This window comes from Orycteropus afer, unplaced genomic scaffold (genome assembly GCF_000298275.1).
Source record: "Orycteropus afer afer isolate SDZICR_OR568_19922 unplaced genomic scaffold, OryAfe1.0 scaffold00081, whole genome shotgun sequence".
In the NCBI taxonomy this organism is placed as follows: Eukaryota; Metazoa; Chordata; class Mammalia; order Tubulidentata; family Orycteropodidae; genus Orycteropus; species Orycteropus afer.
Genome location: NW_006921668.1, coordinates 980,704 through 995,239, shown reverse-complemented (window position 1 = coordinate 995,239; position 14,536 = coordinate 980,704). Strand labels below are relative to the sequence as shown.

Here is a 14,536-nt window from a genome sequence, read left to right as displayed (position 1 = left end):
TTGTGGTAAACTGTGGTCAATGTCATGAGACAAAGTATATGTAAACTGCTATATGGAAAGTGAATTTGCTCTGTAAATCTTCACCTAAATCACAATAATAATAAAATAAATAAATAAATAAAATAAAGAACATTTGCCTTGAACACAGCAATCTTAAAAGAATTATCTATATGAGTGTAAACTGACAACACTTAATCTAAATCACAGATGAGAACTTTAAAGGGCAGACATCGTCGTCGTCGTTGTTTGCGGTCAAGTCAGACCCAACTCACAGCGACCCCTCCTTGGGTTTCCAAGGCAGTATTACTACGGAAGTAGACTGCCCAACCTTCCTTCCGAGGGTAGCTGGTGGGTTTGCAGAGGTCCTCAAATAGTGGTGAAGCAATATGGGTAGACAGAATGGTGACACAGTAACCAATATTAACCAACTTGTAACCAATATTACTGAACTGTTCATGTAGAAAATTGTGAATGGATGTATGTTTGATTGTATTTATTTCCATGAAAAGTAACTAAAATATTTTTAAAAACAGTTAAATAATAAATCACAGAACTCTACTCATATCTAGTTAGCTTCTAGAGTAATATGGACAAATCACAAAACTTAGAATTTTTTTATTGTGATTTGTGTGAAAATTTACAGAGCAAATTCACTTTCCATACAGCAGTTCACATATACTTTGTCTCATGATATTGACTACAATTTACTACAATACAACAGCTCCCCTCCCACTTCTCCCCATAGTTACCTCTTCCGTGTCCATCCCTCCATGCACTCCTGCCCCCTGAGCTGTCTCCCTGTGCATAAACAGTCCTTCTTTCTTCCATGATTGTTCTCTCCAAGAAGTGTATCTACCTCAGGTAAATGTTCAACTCATATGCCTGTGTTTTGTTTGGCTGGAAACCACAGTTGTGGGTTTAATTCCAGACCTGAAGGGCAGCTAGGGGCCATAGTCTCAGTGGTTCCACCAGGCTCTATCATACCAGCAAACGTGGTCCCCCCCCCCCTCTTTTTTTTCCCAAATGATTTTGAGTTTTGTTCCACAATGTTCTCCCTCTCTATTCAGGATCTCCTACATAGAACCCCCTCCTAGTGGTTGACAGTGGTAACCAGGCACCATCTAGTTCTTCTGGTCTCATAGTCATATAAGCTGTGGATCACATGGTGTACCAGTCACTAGGACTAATTGTTTCCATGAATCTTTGGTTTTCTTCATTCTTCTTTGCTCTGGATAAGGAGAGACCCATTGTTGCATCTAGATGGCTTCTTACAAGCTTTTAAGATCCCAGTTGCTACTTGCCACAGTAGGAGGTGGAACAATGTTTTCTACAGTATGTTTTGCCAAGAAATTGCTTTTTAAATAAGTATTAATGAAGTGAAAAAGGAGCTCTCGTGGTGCATTTGCCTGCTACCCAGAAGGTTGGTGGTTCAAACTCACCAGCTGCTCTATAGAAGAAGATGGGGCAATCTACTTCTGTAAAGATTTATTGCCTTGGAAACCCAATGGGGGTCACCATGAGTCAGAGTCAACTCAATAGCAGTGAGTTTGGTTTTTGTTTTTTTAACAAAGTAAAAATAGAGTCTAAAGACAAATAAAACCACCTTTTGGATTTTGCAATTTTCCCCGTGATAGTTGGAGCTGTGTGTCAACTTGGTTGGACCACAATTCTGTGTGGTTTAAGCAGTTGTGATGTGGTTATTCCCATAATGGGATCAGATGTATATGTGTTGAGCAGCCAATCCGTTGAAAGGGAGTTTCCCTAGGGGTGTGGCCTGCTTCTAGTATATTTATGGACATCCTGGGAAAAGAGACATTTCTTCTGTGGATCAGGACCCTTTTGTGCTGCCTACAACTGTGCATGAGTGAACAATCCACCACTTGGCCTGGAGATCTTGGATTCATCATTCATTGGAGTCAACAGCCAGTATATTGCCTGCCAACCTTGAGCTCCTCAGTACCTGCAGTTGCATGAGTTGGGAAAAGCCTCCAGCTTTGGAGGCTTTGGACTTTGGACTTGCCAGCTTCTATAAGTCTGTGTGCCATTTTCCTAAGATAAATTTCTCTTTCTCTCTCTATATAAGCTTTACTGGTTTTGTTTCTCTCGAGAACCCAGTCTAACACAACCCCTTACCATCACATTTAGGAGCTCGCGTAGCATAGTGCCAAAGGCACTTGACTGCTAACTAGAAGGCTGCGGTTCAAACCCACCAGCCACTCCTTAAAAGGAATGCTGGGCAATCCACTTCCATAGTGATACTGCCTCAGAAACCCAAGGAGGGGTTGCTATGAGTCTGGTTCAACTCGATGGCACACAACAACAACAACAACCATCACATTTGATTTGCAGATTGTTTCCACTATTGTATCATTAATACTTGTTCATAATTTCAAAAATACTTTCATTATTCAAATGTTCTTCTCTGAACAGACCAACTTTAAAATAAGATTTTTTCATCTACTAGATTTCTTTAGTAGAGCCCAGAATGATATTATTTAATGTAATCAGTACACTAGTAACCATTGAATTGCCTTTGACTTGTGGCAATTCCATGTGTGGCAGAGTAGAACTATGCTCCATGAGGTTTTCAATAGCTGATTTTTTTAAAAAAATTGTCAGGCCTTTCTTCTGAGGAGCAACCAGATGAACTCAAACCATCAACCTTTTGGTTAGTAGTCAAAAGCATTAACTATACCACCTAGGGACTGCATATTCAGTGTAGGTCCATATGATACCATATGACACATGTGATTATCATCTTAGTTGATGGAAAGTTTAGTTTTATATATGTTTTTAGAACTTACTAATTTCTCTAACATAGCACTTCAAAACCAAATCATGAAACCACTATAGAAATACAAAATTCAGAAGGAATTGACAAGTTATCAATTTCCTGTTTCTCATTCAATCTGTTTCTGTCCAGGTTGGAATATAAATCATTACTTCAGACTGAGAAAAAGTACTGGTTTGAACAGATCTGCCTACAAAAACAGCTTGTCAAATTTTAATTGGAAGTGTTTGGTAGTTTGGGGTGAGGAGTGACGGATTAGAACCGGACTCTGAAGTCAGAATATCTGCACTCATATTCTGGCTCTATCACTTACCAGTAACTAAATCTCTCTGTGCCTCAGTTGCTGTATCTACAAAAGGGGGATAATAATAATACCTATGCTTTATCAAGGAGCTCTGGTAGCGTAGTGCCTAAGGCACCTGACTGCTAACCAGAAGGCTGGCGGTTCAAACCCACCAGCCACTCCTCGGAAGGAAGGCTGGGCAATTTACTTTCGTAGCGATACTGCCTCGGAAACCCAAGGAGGGGTCGCTATGAGTCAGGTCTGACTCAACAGCACATAACAACAACAACAACAACAACATGCTTTATCAGGTTGCTGTAGGAATTAAATGGCACATAATAATCTCAAGCACTTCTGTTACATTAATATGAGAAATAAATCCAGTAACACTATTTTATCTATCACTATCTAAAATAGAAAGTGCTCTAGTGGGATAGTGGATAAGGCATTTGGCTGCTAGCCAGAAGGTCAGCAGTTCCAACCCACCAGCCACTCCGCAGAAGAAAGATAGGGCAATCTACTTCCATAAAGATGTACAGCCTAGGAAACTCAATGGGGGTAGCTATGAGTCAGAATCAACTCGATGGCAATGAGTTTTTTGTTTTTAATCTAAAATAGAGTACAAAATCGTGGTTGTTGCACGTGGAAAACCAAAGGGGAAAAAGAAAGAACTCTCTCCACCACTGATAATTTAACTGCCTCATTCTTTCCTCACATCCCATTGTTGCTATTTTATCTTTACAATCTTAAGTGAAAAATGAAAGCCATACCTTCCCATAAAAGTTAATGAGGATAAGAGTGGTAGAACTACTGTCCAAATTTGAGGGTTAGCCAAATTCTGCCAATCATATTATGGTGGGATGGGGAAAAACATGCAAGTAGACAAATACTCTATAGCATGGGTCAGCAAATGACAACTAATCTTCTTAAAAGATCACTCTATTTTGGTGGCTCAATGTACTGATTTCTCATTTAGTCTACAAATCTCTACACAGAGTAAGGTTTCTGTCTCCTCCATTCCCATGAAAATGTTCTAAGAATGAGTACCAATGATGTCAGCTAGACATGCTATTACACTCTGTTATTGGCTCCTCTTCCCCTACCCAGTCTTTAACATCTACATGTCCCAGGGCTTTCTGGTTATTCTACCACTGTTCTCCTTCTATAGGATTCTCAAGGTTCTAATTACTACCCAATACAAAAGACTCCAGATATCTCCCCTGAGCTTTAGACTCATATATCCAACTGCACACAGGACCTTCCACAGAGATGACTCAATAAGCTCACCTTAAACTCAACAAACTGAAAACTAAACACATCATTGTGGGTGGCTCCCCATTACCAATAAATTACTGCATCCCTTGATCTGGCTTCACATTATTATGTCAGCCTCATCCTCTGCCATTAAATATTCACCTTTCTGAATGCCCAGTAAAGTAAAATTACCACCTAAAATTTACAGAAGGAGCTCTGGTGGTGCAGTGGCTAAGACATTTGGCTGCTAACCAAAAGGTGGGTGGTTTAGGCCCACCAGCCACTTCCGCAGAAGACAAGGCAGTATGCGTCCCTAAACATTCACAGCTAAGGAAACCCTACACAGTCACTGAGTTGGAATCCACCTGACGGCAGTGCGTTTGTTTTTTCTTTGTTTGTTTAATATTTACTGAATGCCCATTAAATATAATGCACTAGTTTAAGCACTTTATATAATTAACTCATTAATCTCCGTAAGAATCTCAAGGTAACCTACTGCCACTGAATCGATTCTGAGTCATAGCAACCCCATAGGACAGAGCAGAACTGCTCCATAGCATTTCCAAGGCTGTAAATCTTTACGGAAGGAGACTGCCTTATCTTTCTCCCAGTGTGGCTGGTGAGTTTGGACCACCAACCTTCTGGTTAACAGCTGAATGCTTTAACCACTGCACCACAAGAAGAGCTCCTCTCAGGGGGATCTATGTAAGAGATCGTGCATAGAGTAGGAAAGCAATGTAGAACAAAACTCAAAATCATCTGAAAAAAAAAAAAAAAGAAGGTACCAGGTTTGCTGTTCTGATAGAGCCTGATGGAACCACTGAGACTATAGCCCCTATCTGTCCTTCAGGTCTGGAATTGAACTCACTCTTTTGTCTTCCAGCCAAACAAAAGATAGGCATATGAGATGAACATTTACCTGAGGTAGATATACTCCTTGGAGAGAACAATCGTGGGAGAATAGAAGGGCTATATATGCACAGGGAGACAGCTTGGGAGTACATGGAGAGAAAGACACAGGGAAGAGGTAACTATAGGGAGGAAGTGGGAGGGGAGCTGTTGCATTGTGGTAAATTGTAGTCAATGTTATGAGACAGTATATGTGAACTGCTGTATGGAAAGTGAATATGCTCTGTAAACTTTCATCCAAATCACAATTAAAAAAAAAAGAAGAGCTTCTCTCTCATAAGGTATGGTAGTTAAGTTTATGTGGTTATGTGTCAACTTGGCTGATCCTGGTTTTGACTGGCTGGGCAGCTAGATGTAGTTATTCCCGTGGTGACATTAGTAAACAACTCCATGGTGGAATCTATTAGAGGAGCTGAGGAGCTGCCTTAGGGATACAAAGAGAAGTGTTTATATATTGCTTTCAGTATGTAAAGAGAAGCATTGAGAAAGTTCTGCAGCTGTTGGCACTCTTGAATCCTGCATGTAGCCAAGTCATCATTTAGCTGCCTGCCATGATTGCCTGCCAGTGTTGGGACAGTTTCTGGACTTGAATTAGTGGCATGCCATGTTGTTTCGTAATCTTGGGACCATGCCATTTTACTTGTTGACCTTGGGCTTGTTAATCTCAGCAGCCAGGAACTGCTTGATTGAAGAGACATCTCTAGCTCCAGTGGGCCAGGAGCAAGAGGTAGAACTGAAGCCCAAGGTTCGGGGGCTTTTACCAAGCCCCTAAAATTTGGCAGTTTGAACTCAGACTTGTAGCCTCCAAAGCTGTAAGAGAATAAACTCCTCTTGTTAAAGCCACCCATTTGTGGTATTTTCTGTTAGAGCAGCACTGGAGAACCAAAACACAAGGTATCCCTGTTTTAAGCTGGAAAATCATGGAATCAGTATGCAAACCTAGAGCCTGTGCTCCTAACCTTTATGCTGTGTATCTCCATAAACACCTAGTATATACCAGGTACCGTCCTGGGGATTTGATGGTGAACATGAACAATAAGGCCCATGTCCTCATGAGAGTGAAATTCTAGTAAGTGTGAAGAAGCAGCAAACACACAGAAGGATAAAAAATGCATTACACATTATTAAAAAGTGCCAGGAAGAAAACAAATAGAATTTTCCACAATGGTTGTACCATTTTACAGTCCCACCAGCAGTGTATGAGAGTCCCAATCTCTCCACAACCTTGCCAGCATTTGTTATTTTCTGTCCTGTTGAACTCTGCTACTAGTCCTGGAGCAAGATGGTATCGCATTGTTGTAGAATTTTATGACAGGAAATAACAGAGGTGGATCTAGGTGGGGTATTTATAAACACAAAAACAGGAAAGACCTGGGAGTTCTGTAGAAACTGACAAACATTAATGTGCTAGAATATAAACAATGGAGATACTAATATATCAAAGACTCTCAAACCTATAGATGGTGGGTGAGTCTGAAATGGGATGATGAGAGACACAGTTGCTGGTGCAGAATTTTAAGCTGAATGATACTGGACTTGGAAATATATAGGTGTCGATTTTGTTCTCTCAGTTACTGGGAGTTGCTACTAACATAAAGTGACTAGAAACCACTATATTTCTACCCTAGAATGTACAAAACAGTCCCAGATAACAACAAACAATTGAACTCTTCCCAAAAGGTTAATGCTCTATTGAAAAACAATGGCTAATGGATATGTTTTGTTTACCCAAGGGATAAGAGAAAACTAAGATTTAAACTTCTTTTGTAGTTCTTACATGACCAAGTATAGTTCTGAGTTAATTGTGGTGAATTAATATTTGTTGTGCCTAAGGCATCTGACTGCTAACCAGAAGGCTGGTGGCTCAAACCCACCAGCCACTCCTAGGAAGGAAGATGGGGCAATCTACTTCCGTAGTGATACTGCCTTGGAAACCCAAGGAGGGGTCGCTATGAGTTGGATCAGACTCGACAGTAGTGAGCTGATGTGCAAGAAACAGTGTTGAATATTTTGGAGCATATCAAAATGAACTGGACACCAATCCTAAGAGACACAGTTAGGGAAATATGATTCCTAATATCATCTAATCTAGGGCACAATCAATTATAAAATTGATACATCATTGTATGTACCCCTATGAAGGGAATAGCAATACCAAGTAAAATTATGATATCAATTGTAAGATGCATCCTAATTTGGGAGAAGTTAAAATATGAAAAAATATACATCTTAAGTAAATGAAAAAGGAATATGAAAATAATTAGCTAAAAACACAAATAGTAGTAGCCAAGAGTCATATAAAAATTCAATTAACATCCAGGTCTGTTAATCATGAATGTTTCATGCAAAAGGTAGTATTTAGCCAAGTCTTGAAGGACAGGTGGAAGAAAGAAGTACAGAGATTGAGAAAAAGGTAGTTTTAAACAGGGAAGCTACAAGAGATAATAAGCTACAGCAATAATAAAGTAAATAAACAAACACTATTGAAAGTAAGAAAGACAAGTTTGTTAACTGTAACTAGGCTAAAGAGGTTGAATTTATTGCATAGATTTGGGGAATGGTTCTCAAGACTTTTTTCTCCTCAAAAATACTTTGGGGCTCTAATATACATCAATAATACAGCTCACTCTACAAGTGATTCTCAACTGTGGAAGATGCGAATACAACAGAGAGACTTAAGTCTTGTGGGAGCATAGTTTGAAAAAATCCTCCAGAAAATCCTAACCTTTATCTCTACGCCACCTTCAGAGTCACCCTATAATGTACTAGGGAACCCCTGTAGAAATTTGAGGAAGCCAAATAATTCACATTATATTTTAAGAAAGCTAATCCAACAGACAGGCATCCTGAGTACTGCCAACAGTTCATGTGTTCAGCCATTTACCAAAAGTCTGGAAGTTTGAGTCCTCAGAGAAGCTTTGAAAGAAAGATCTGCCAATCAACTTTAAAAAAAATTAGAAAACTTGGTCACTGAAAATCCTGTGGAGCACAGTTCTACCCTGGCACACACGGGGTTAGCATTAGTTGGTATCTACTTGGCAGCAACTGGTTTGGTTTTCAATTTTTAATCCAGTAAAATTAAGTAAAAATAAATAGGAATTAGAATAAAAGTTAAATATAATTTACATAAGATGCTGATATTCCAGGTAAGAAATTACACAAATGTGTATTAGGTTCATGATTATGTGGAAAATAGATGATGGAAATATGATAAGAAACAGGAAAAATGAAAGAAAAATTTTAGGACACAAGACAGTTAGCTCAAGTAAGGACAAGTGCATTATAAAATATTAGTAAGTTATCCAAGTTATGTCTAACAGGCGTCCAATATTGGAAAAAATGAAAGAGTTAGGTCTGGAAAAAGAGATGTGAACATCATCTAAAAAGAGGTAGTTAAAGCCATAATTGGATGAAGATCCTAAAAGGGGGCAAGGTGTTCCAAAGACAAATATTTTTGAAGTGAAAATGTATTAAAGCACTTAATTGCTTCAATGCAAGCAACTGTTTTCATATTTTACAATAATTTCATGCTGATGCTCATTGTCATTGCTAAGTTTACCACTATGAATTTAACAATAAAAAAGCAATGCATAGTAAAGATAAAGAACGTAATCAGGATTATGTAAAGCAATACCAAAACACCAAAGCATTTTATTATTAATTTCTAATCTGATGTTAAAGCCATTTATACAATCCACTTCTGTGTGTTTCTATCTCTGTATGTGTGTTTCTTTATGTGTGTGTATGTGTGTGTATAAAACTTTAGTTAGAAAGCAATAGCCTACACCTTTGAAGCAGCACCTGAGAGCAAACAAGAATATATGATGTAGTTGTGGGAAGAATTAATGTTTTGGTTTCTAAATGGCATTAATATAAAAATTCACAATTCCATCTTAATCTTAGATGGATATCCACATCACCTAAGAAAAATTGCAGGTATGTTATAAAAGGAAATTGCTTTCTCTTTTTTAAAAATTTTTTAAGATATTTTAAAAAGTATTTAAGGTCAATATTTTAAAATCAGGTATTTTTCAAGTATTTTAAAGCATAAAGGCAATGCCACCTTTGTACATAAGAAAGTGAATTTTCAAGTTATACATGGGAAAAGAAAGAAAATAATGTAACCTCTGGTGTTAAACACTTTTATGTGCAGTAAGTACACCAACATGAAGGGCTTTAATAAAATTCTATTCATTTTGACTAAAAAGTCTTGACTAAACAAACTTCCCCCAAGAGTGGGGGAGTGAGGATTATAGGGAAGGAAGTAAAAAGGAAGAAAGGAAAGAAAAGATAGGAGAGAAGGAGGGAAACAAACAGAATAAAAATGCAGGAGAGAGGAGAGGAGGCAAACCAGCCTCCGATCTAGACAATAAATATGTAAAGACCATCACATTGCCCAGTAACAGATTTATTGAGCCAAGAGAACAATGCAGTATTTTTCTGGCAGATGTGTGTGATAAAGCCTCCACAGAGTCATACAGACTATATGCCTGTACTACACTGCAGGTACTTTTCTCAAAATACTTGGAAGTCAAAGGAATCTGTTAGAAAAGAAACAGGCCAAACAGCACGTAACGTGCTACCTGTCTAAACAGTCAGACAAACTGAGATGGCAGCTATCAAAGTAACATGTTAATAGTTTGTAAAAACACGTTCTTGTGTTACTTTATGATAACTTTTGCATAAACAAATTTCCTCAAAGAAACAAAAAAAAGGTCCAAGTAGTTTCCTAAAACTACACTCATACAGTAACACTATGGTTAAATTTATACATAGCAAAATAAGTTTGAAAAAAAAAAGTTTTGAAATACCTCAGTCTGACCTTCATGAGCACTGGTCTCGTGAGTAACTCGAATAGCCTGTAATAATAACACAAGGTATTTATAGAAAAAAACCCACAATATCCAACTTTTTAAATGAAAACAAAACAATAAAGCTAAAATTTAATATTTAAAGTCTTGTTTGGAAATAATAAATTGGAAGAAATTAAAGAACAATTCAATAGTAGATATTTAAGAGTAACACATGAGTAACCAAATGAATTATTCTACTTTCCAAGCCACAAATCTCTGAAGATTTAGGAAATCGGATACTGGGCCTAAGTAGTAGTCACTTAGCTTATTTAATTGTTATAGCTAACACTTAACACTTTATTTGATCAAAACTAGAATAAAATGGGCATCACACAGAGACTGAAACCCTTCTCACATCTGTTTCTCCAAGTTACATGCTCCTTTCTTGCTCTGGATGAATTTATGCTTAATCATGCAGCTTTAGTAGGCAATTAAGAAATGTGGAGCAAAAGGCATGCATTTATCAGAAGCTAAAGAATTAAGTTTCCTGAAATTCTTTTTCTTTCATGTTCTAAAAATACCCACTATTAGCAAGGGTGCAGAGAAATGGGCACATTAGTAAATACAGGTAAACGTACAATCTTTATGGATGGCAATTTAGCAATAAATATCAAAGCCTTAAAAACATGCAAATGATTTGATTCAGCAATCTAGGAATTTATATATTTACATATAAATTGTATATAATTATATATAATTAAATATATTTGCAAAGATTTAGCTACAGTGTTATACCTAAAATTTAGCAGTATTAAAAAAAAAATCATGAAAAAGAGCAAAATACATTTCTGACAAAAATTTACCAGTTAAGTAAAATACTATACAATGGAAAGCTATGCAGCCATTAAATCATGATGTCAGTATATACTTACTCAAGTGTATTACATTTGTGATAAGTGAGAAAAGCAAGTTATAAAACAGCATTACATTGTGATCAAATTTTTGTTTAAAAAGATTGTGTATATACATATACACTCCCTATAAAAAAAATGGTAATGGTTGCTACCACTAATTGGTGGGATTACAGGTAATTTTATGTTGCTTTATTTTCGTGAAAAATGAAGATATTTTATGAAATGTTCAAGTTTTTTTAAAGTTGTATCTTAAAATAGTTGTAAGTATATTAGAATGCTAAAATACATGACAAAATCATTATTGAGCATAAACTCTGCCCAAAGCATTATTGTAACCAAATAATTTGTACACCTCTAATCTAAAGAATTTACAAGCTTCTCAGTAATGTTATAAAATGCAAATAGTCTCTAAAAGAAAAAATAGAAATCAAAAATAATAAATTTAAAAAATTATTCTATGAACTTATATAATCATTTAAAAGTATATTATGTGGCCTGTGTCTCTGTAAATGCAAGAAAATGATTAGACTGATAAAATAGGCTGGAGTATGGTCTCATGTCTACCTTTAAACCTTTTTTTTCCATTCATCTTCAGCCTTGTTCCAAATTCTGACCAGGTAAAAGCCACATAGGGTATTGCCAGGCATATATTTATTACAGAGAGGAAATGGTAAGGAATAGTCAACTGTAAGATATTTTACTAATCAATCTACTTCTGCAGTGATATTGCCTCAGAAACCCAAGGAGGGGTCGCTATGAGTCAGGGCCAACTCGACGGCACATAACAACAACAACAACAACATAAATCAAATTGCTTTTATTCTCTTATTCAGCTCTGGATGTAGAGAAGTGGCAATTTATCAATATGTATATGGCTATTTCGGATAATATTACCTGAAATGTACAAAAGGTCTTTTTTAATGAATACAACACACTCCAGACTTGTCAAAACTGTAGTTTCAAGATAAACCCCAAACAGCACCTATAAGCCCACAAAACTTTGTCCATATATTAAATCAAGGCAGAAAGAAGGTACCGACGTCATAGTTTTCCAGGTATCTGGCTCTTTCTTCAGGGCTCATTGAAACAGACTCCTCCAGGAATTTTTTCAAAGTTGATCCAGATTCTTAAATATTAAAGAAGGTAAAAATTGAAAACTTTACAAAACTTGGTATCTCAAAGAAACTCATACATGAAAATTCTAGAAACATGCGATTTTTCAGGTAAAACCCTTTCGCTGGTAAGTTAAGAATATAATAAAAGAAATTTAGTAAAATGCACACCAAATTCAAATTGTAATATAAACATCTAGTAGTGTAAAAGACAGGAAACTTTAAAGATCTGTGATACTTATACTTTGTATTTAAAAATTTTTTAATTAAGTAAGCTATAACACTACGGCAGAAGACAATGTGCGATCCATTTGTAAAGAAAAAATTAAGTCTTGTGATAAATTATAGGGCTTAAATTATTTGTTTGTTAAACTGCTATTTATCAACAAAGAAAAGAACGGAGAGGATAAGTATTTTTTTTCTAACAGTAGATGTACTTTCATTACAAAAGAAAGAAGGGGAAAAAAAGCTACATTTTAGTTTGAAAGAAAGAATTAGAGCAGCACCTACTGCTTAATGAAGTTAACTTGGATCTTCAGAGGGGAAAATAGCAGTAATGAAAAATTACTTACCAAAGTGCATCTTATCTTTATTGTTAGCAATAGCATGGATCAGTCCGATCGTTCCACAGGCATTGCTGATTGTTTGCTTCATGAAATATACTGACGATGTGACATCCTGTCCCTGAGATTTTATCTTTTCCTCCTCTTCTGTTCTGAATACTTCATACTATTTTTAAAAAAAGAAATCAGTGATCTATAAGTAGAAAATAACATTAAAATTAAAAAGAGCTAAAACAGTTTCTAAAAGAAAAACAATAAATGACCTAACGTATTTTTTTAAAAAGTGAAAGACCTGTTACCTATAGGTTGATAAAGATTGAAAAAAGAGTAATAGTACTCCATGTTGGTAAGGGTATGAGCAAAAAGGCATCCACACATGCTATTATTAAAAGTCCACCTTTTTTCTACACTTTCTAGGGCATATGACATTTTAAATATGCATATCCTTCAGTAAGCAATTTCCTTTGAGGGGTTGTGTTTAAGACACAATTTTTTAAATGTGCAGTGATATATGTATACTTTTAAAAATATAAAACTTAGAAAATTCTAAATATTCATCATGGGGATTTGGTTTAACATATTATGGTACACATTATGGCAAATACCATACAGCATTTACAAAGGCCAAAGTAGAATTATATGTTCTGACATAGAAATCTGTCCATAATTATAGAGTAGGTTATAGGTTATAGGTATATATTTGTATTACTGTAACAAAATCCCATTTATATTTTTAAAATATTTACTTTACATATGCATTACTCCAAGCTCACTGCCATCGAGTCGGATCCGACTCATAGCGACCCCTCCTTGGGTTTCTGAGGCAGTATCGCTACAGACATGACTGCCCTACCTTCCTTCTGAGGAGTGGCTGGTGGGTTTGAACCACCAGCCTTCTAGTTAGCAGTCAAATGCCTTAAGCACTATGCTACCAAAGCTTATATATGCATTAAGAAGTCAAAAAATAATACATTAATGGACCTAGACAATAAACATCAAAGGTTGCTAAGTCAGAAAAAGAAATGCCAAGACATTCTATTTTTCCCGATGGAAGTACAGTATACCACGTAGGAAGCAGTCTTGCACCCTCTCATCTCCTCAAACCTCTAAATCTTTTAATTTACTGCAAACACAAAGGAGAAAGAACATATTTAACAGTACCACGAGGATGCAATCATCCTTAGTCATCAAAAGTTTATGGGAAACTGTAAGATAACCACTAGTTTCAACAACAAAAAATGCAAGGAAAAATGAAAGAGGAGATGTGGACAGGATCCTATAGATTAAAAAGAGTTTTAAAAAGCATCACAATGTATGACCTGATTTGGATCCCCATTCAAATAAACAAACCTTTAAAAATATATAAGATGGGTGGGGAGTAAATAAGACCTTAACAGGGATTATCTTTATGGTAAGAGATTGCCTGAGGATTTTTACTTTAGATTTTTTACATTTCTATATCATTTATCATTGGTAAGAGCATTTTTCTTTTAAAAAATCATTCTATATTCATAGTATTCACATCATATTTATAACCATACTTTATTAACAACAAAAGTTCATTATTAACTATAATAACTGGTTGTAAGAGCAATATGGTATATATTAAAAGTAGGAGCTCTACAGCTGACTGCCAGGCCCACATCTGGGCTCTACCATTATTAGTTGCATGACTCTGACAAGTTACTTATGTCTTGTACTTCAATTCTCTAATCGTAAAAAAGGGGTTAAAAATAATAAAACCCCAAAAAAACAAATCTGTCTCCATCTAGTTAATTCCAACCCATAGGCACCCTACAAAATAGAGCAGAACTGTCCCATAGGGTATCCAAGGCTGTAACATTTTTGGGAGTTCTGGTGACATAGTGCCTAAGGCATTTGACTGCTAACCAAAAGGCTGGCAGTTCAAACCCACCA

General features: G+C 36.3%; 1 protein-coding gene across 1 annotated transcript in view; it reads right to left on the bottom strand.

Moving 5' to 3' along the window:
* The window catches only part of UCHL3 (ubiquitin C-terminal hydrolase L3), a 79,259-nt gene that overhangs the window by 56,311 nt on the left and 8,412 nt on the right, over positions 1-14,536 (bottom strand). Inside the window, exons 2-4 of the mRNA XM_007941503.2 lie at positions 12,629-12,785; positions 11,985-12,070; positions 10,049-10,096 (exon numbers count right to left, since the gene is read on the bottom strand). Coding sequence (XP_007939694.2) covers positions 10,049-10,096; positions 11,985-12,070; positions 12,629-12,785 — 291 coding nt within the window. The remainder of the gene's footprint in view (positions 1-10,048; positions 10,097-11,984; positions 12,071-12,628; positions 12,786-14,536) is intronic.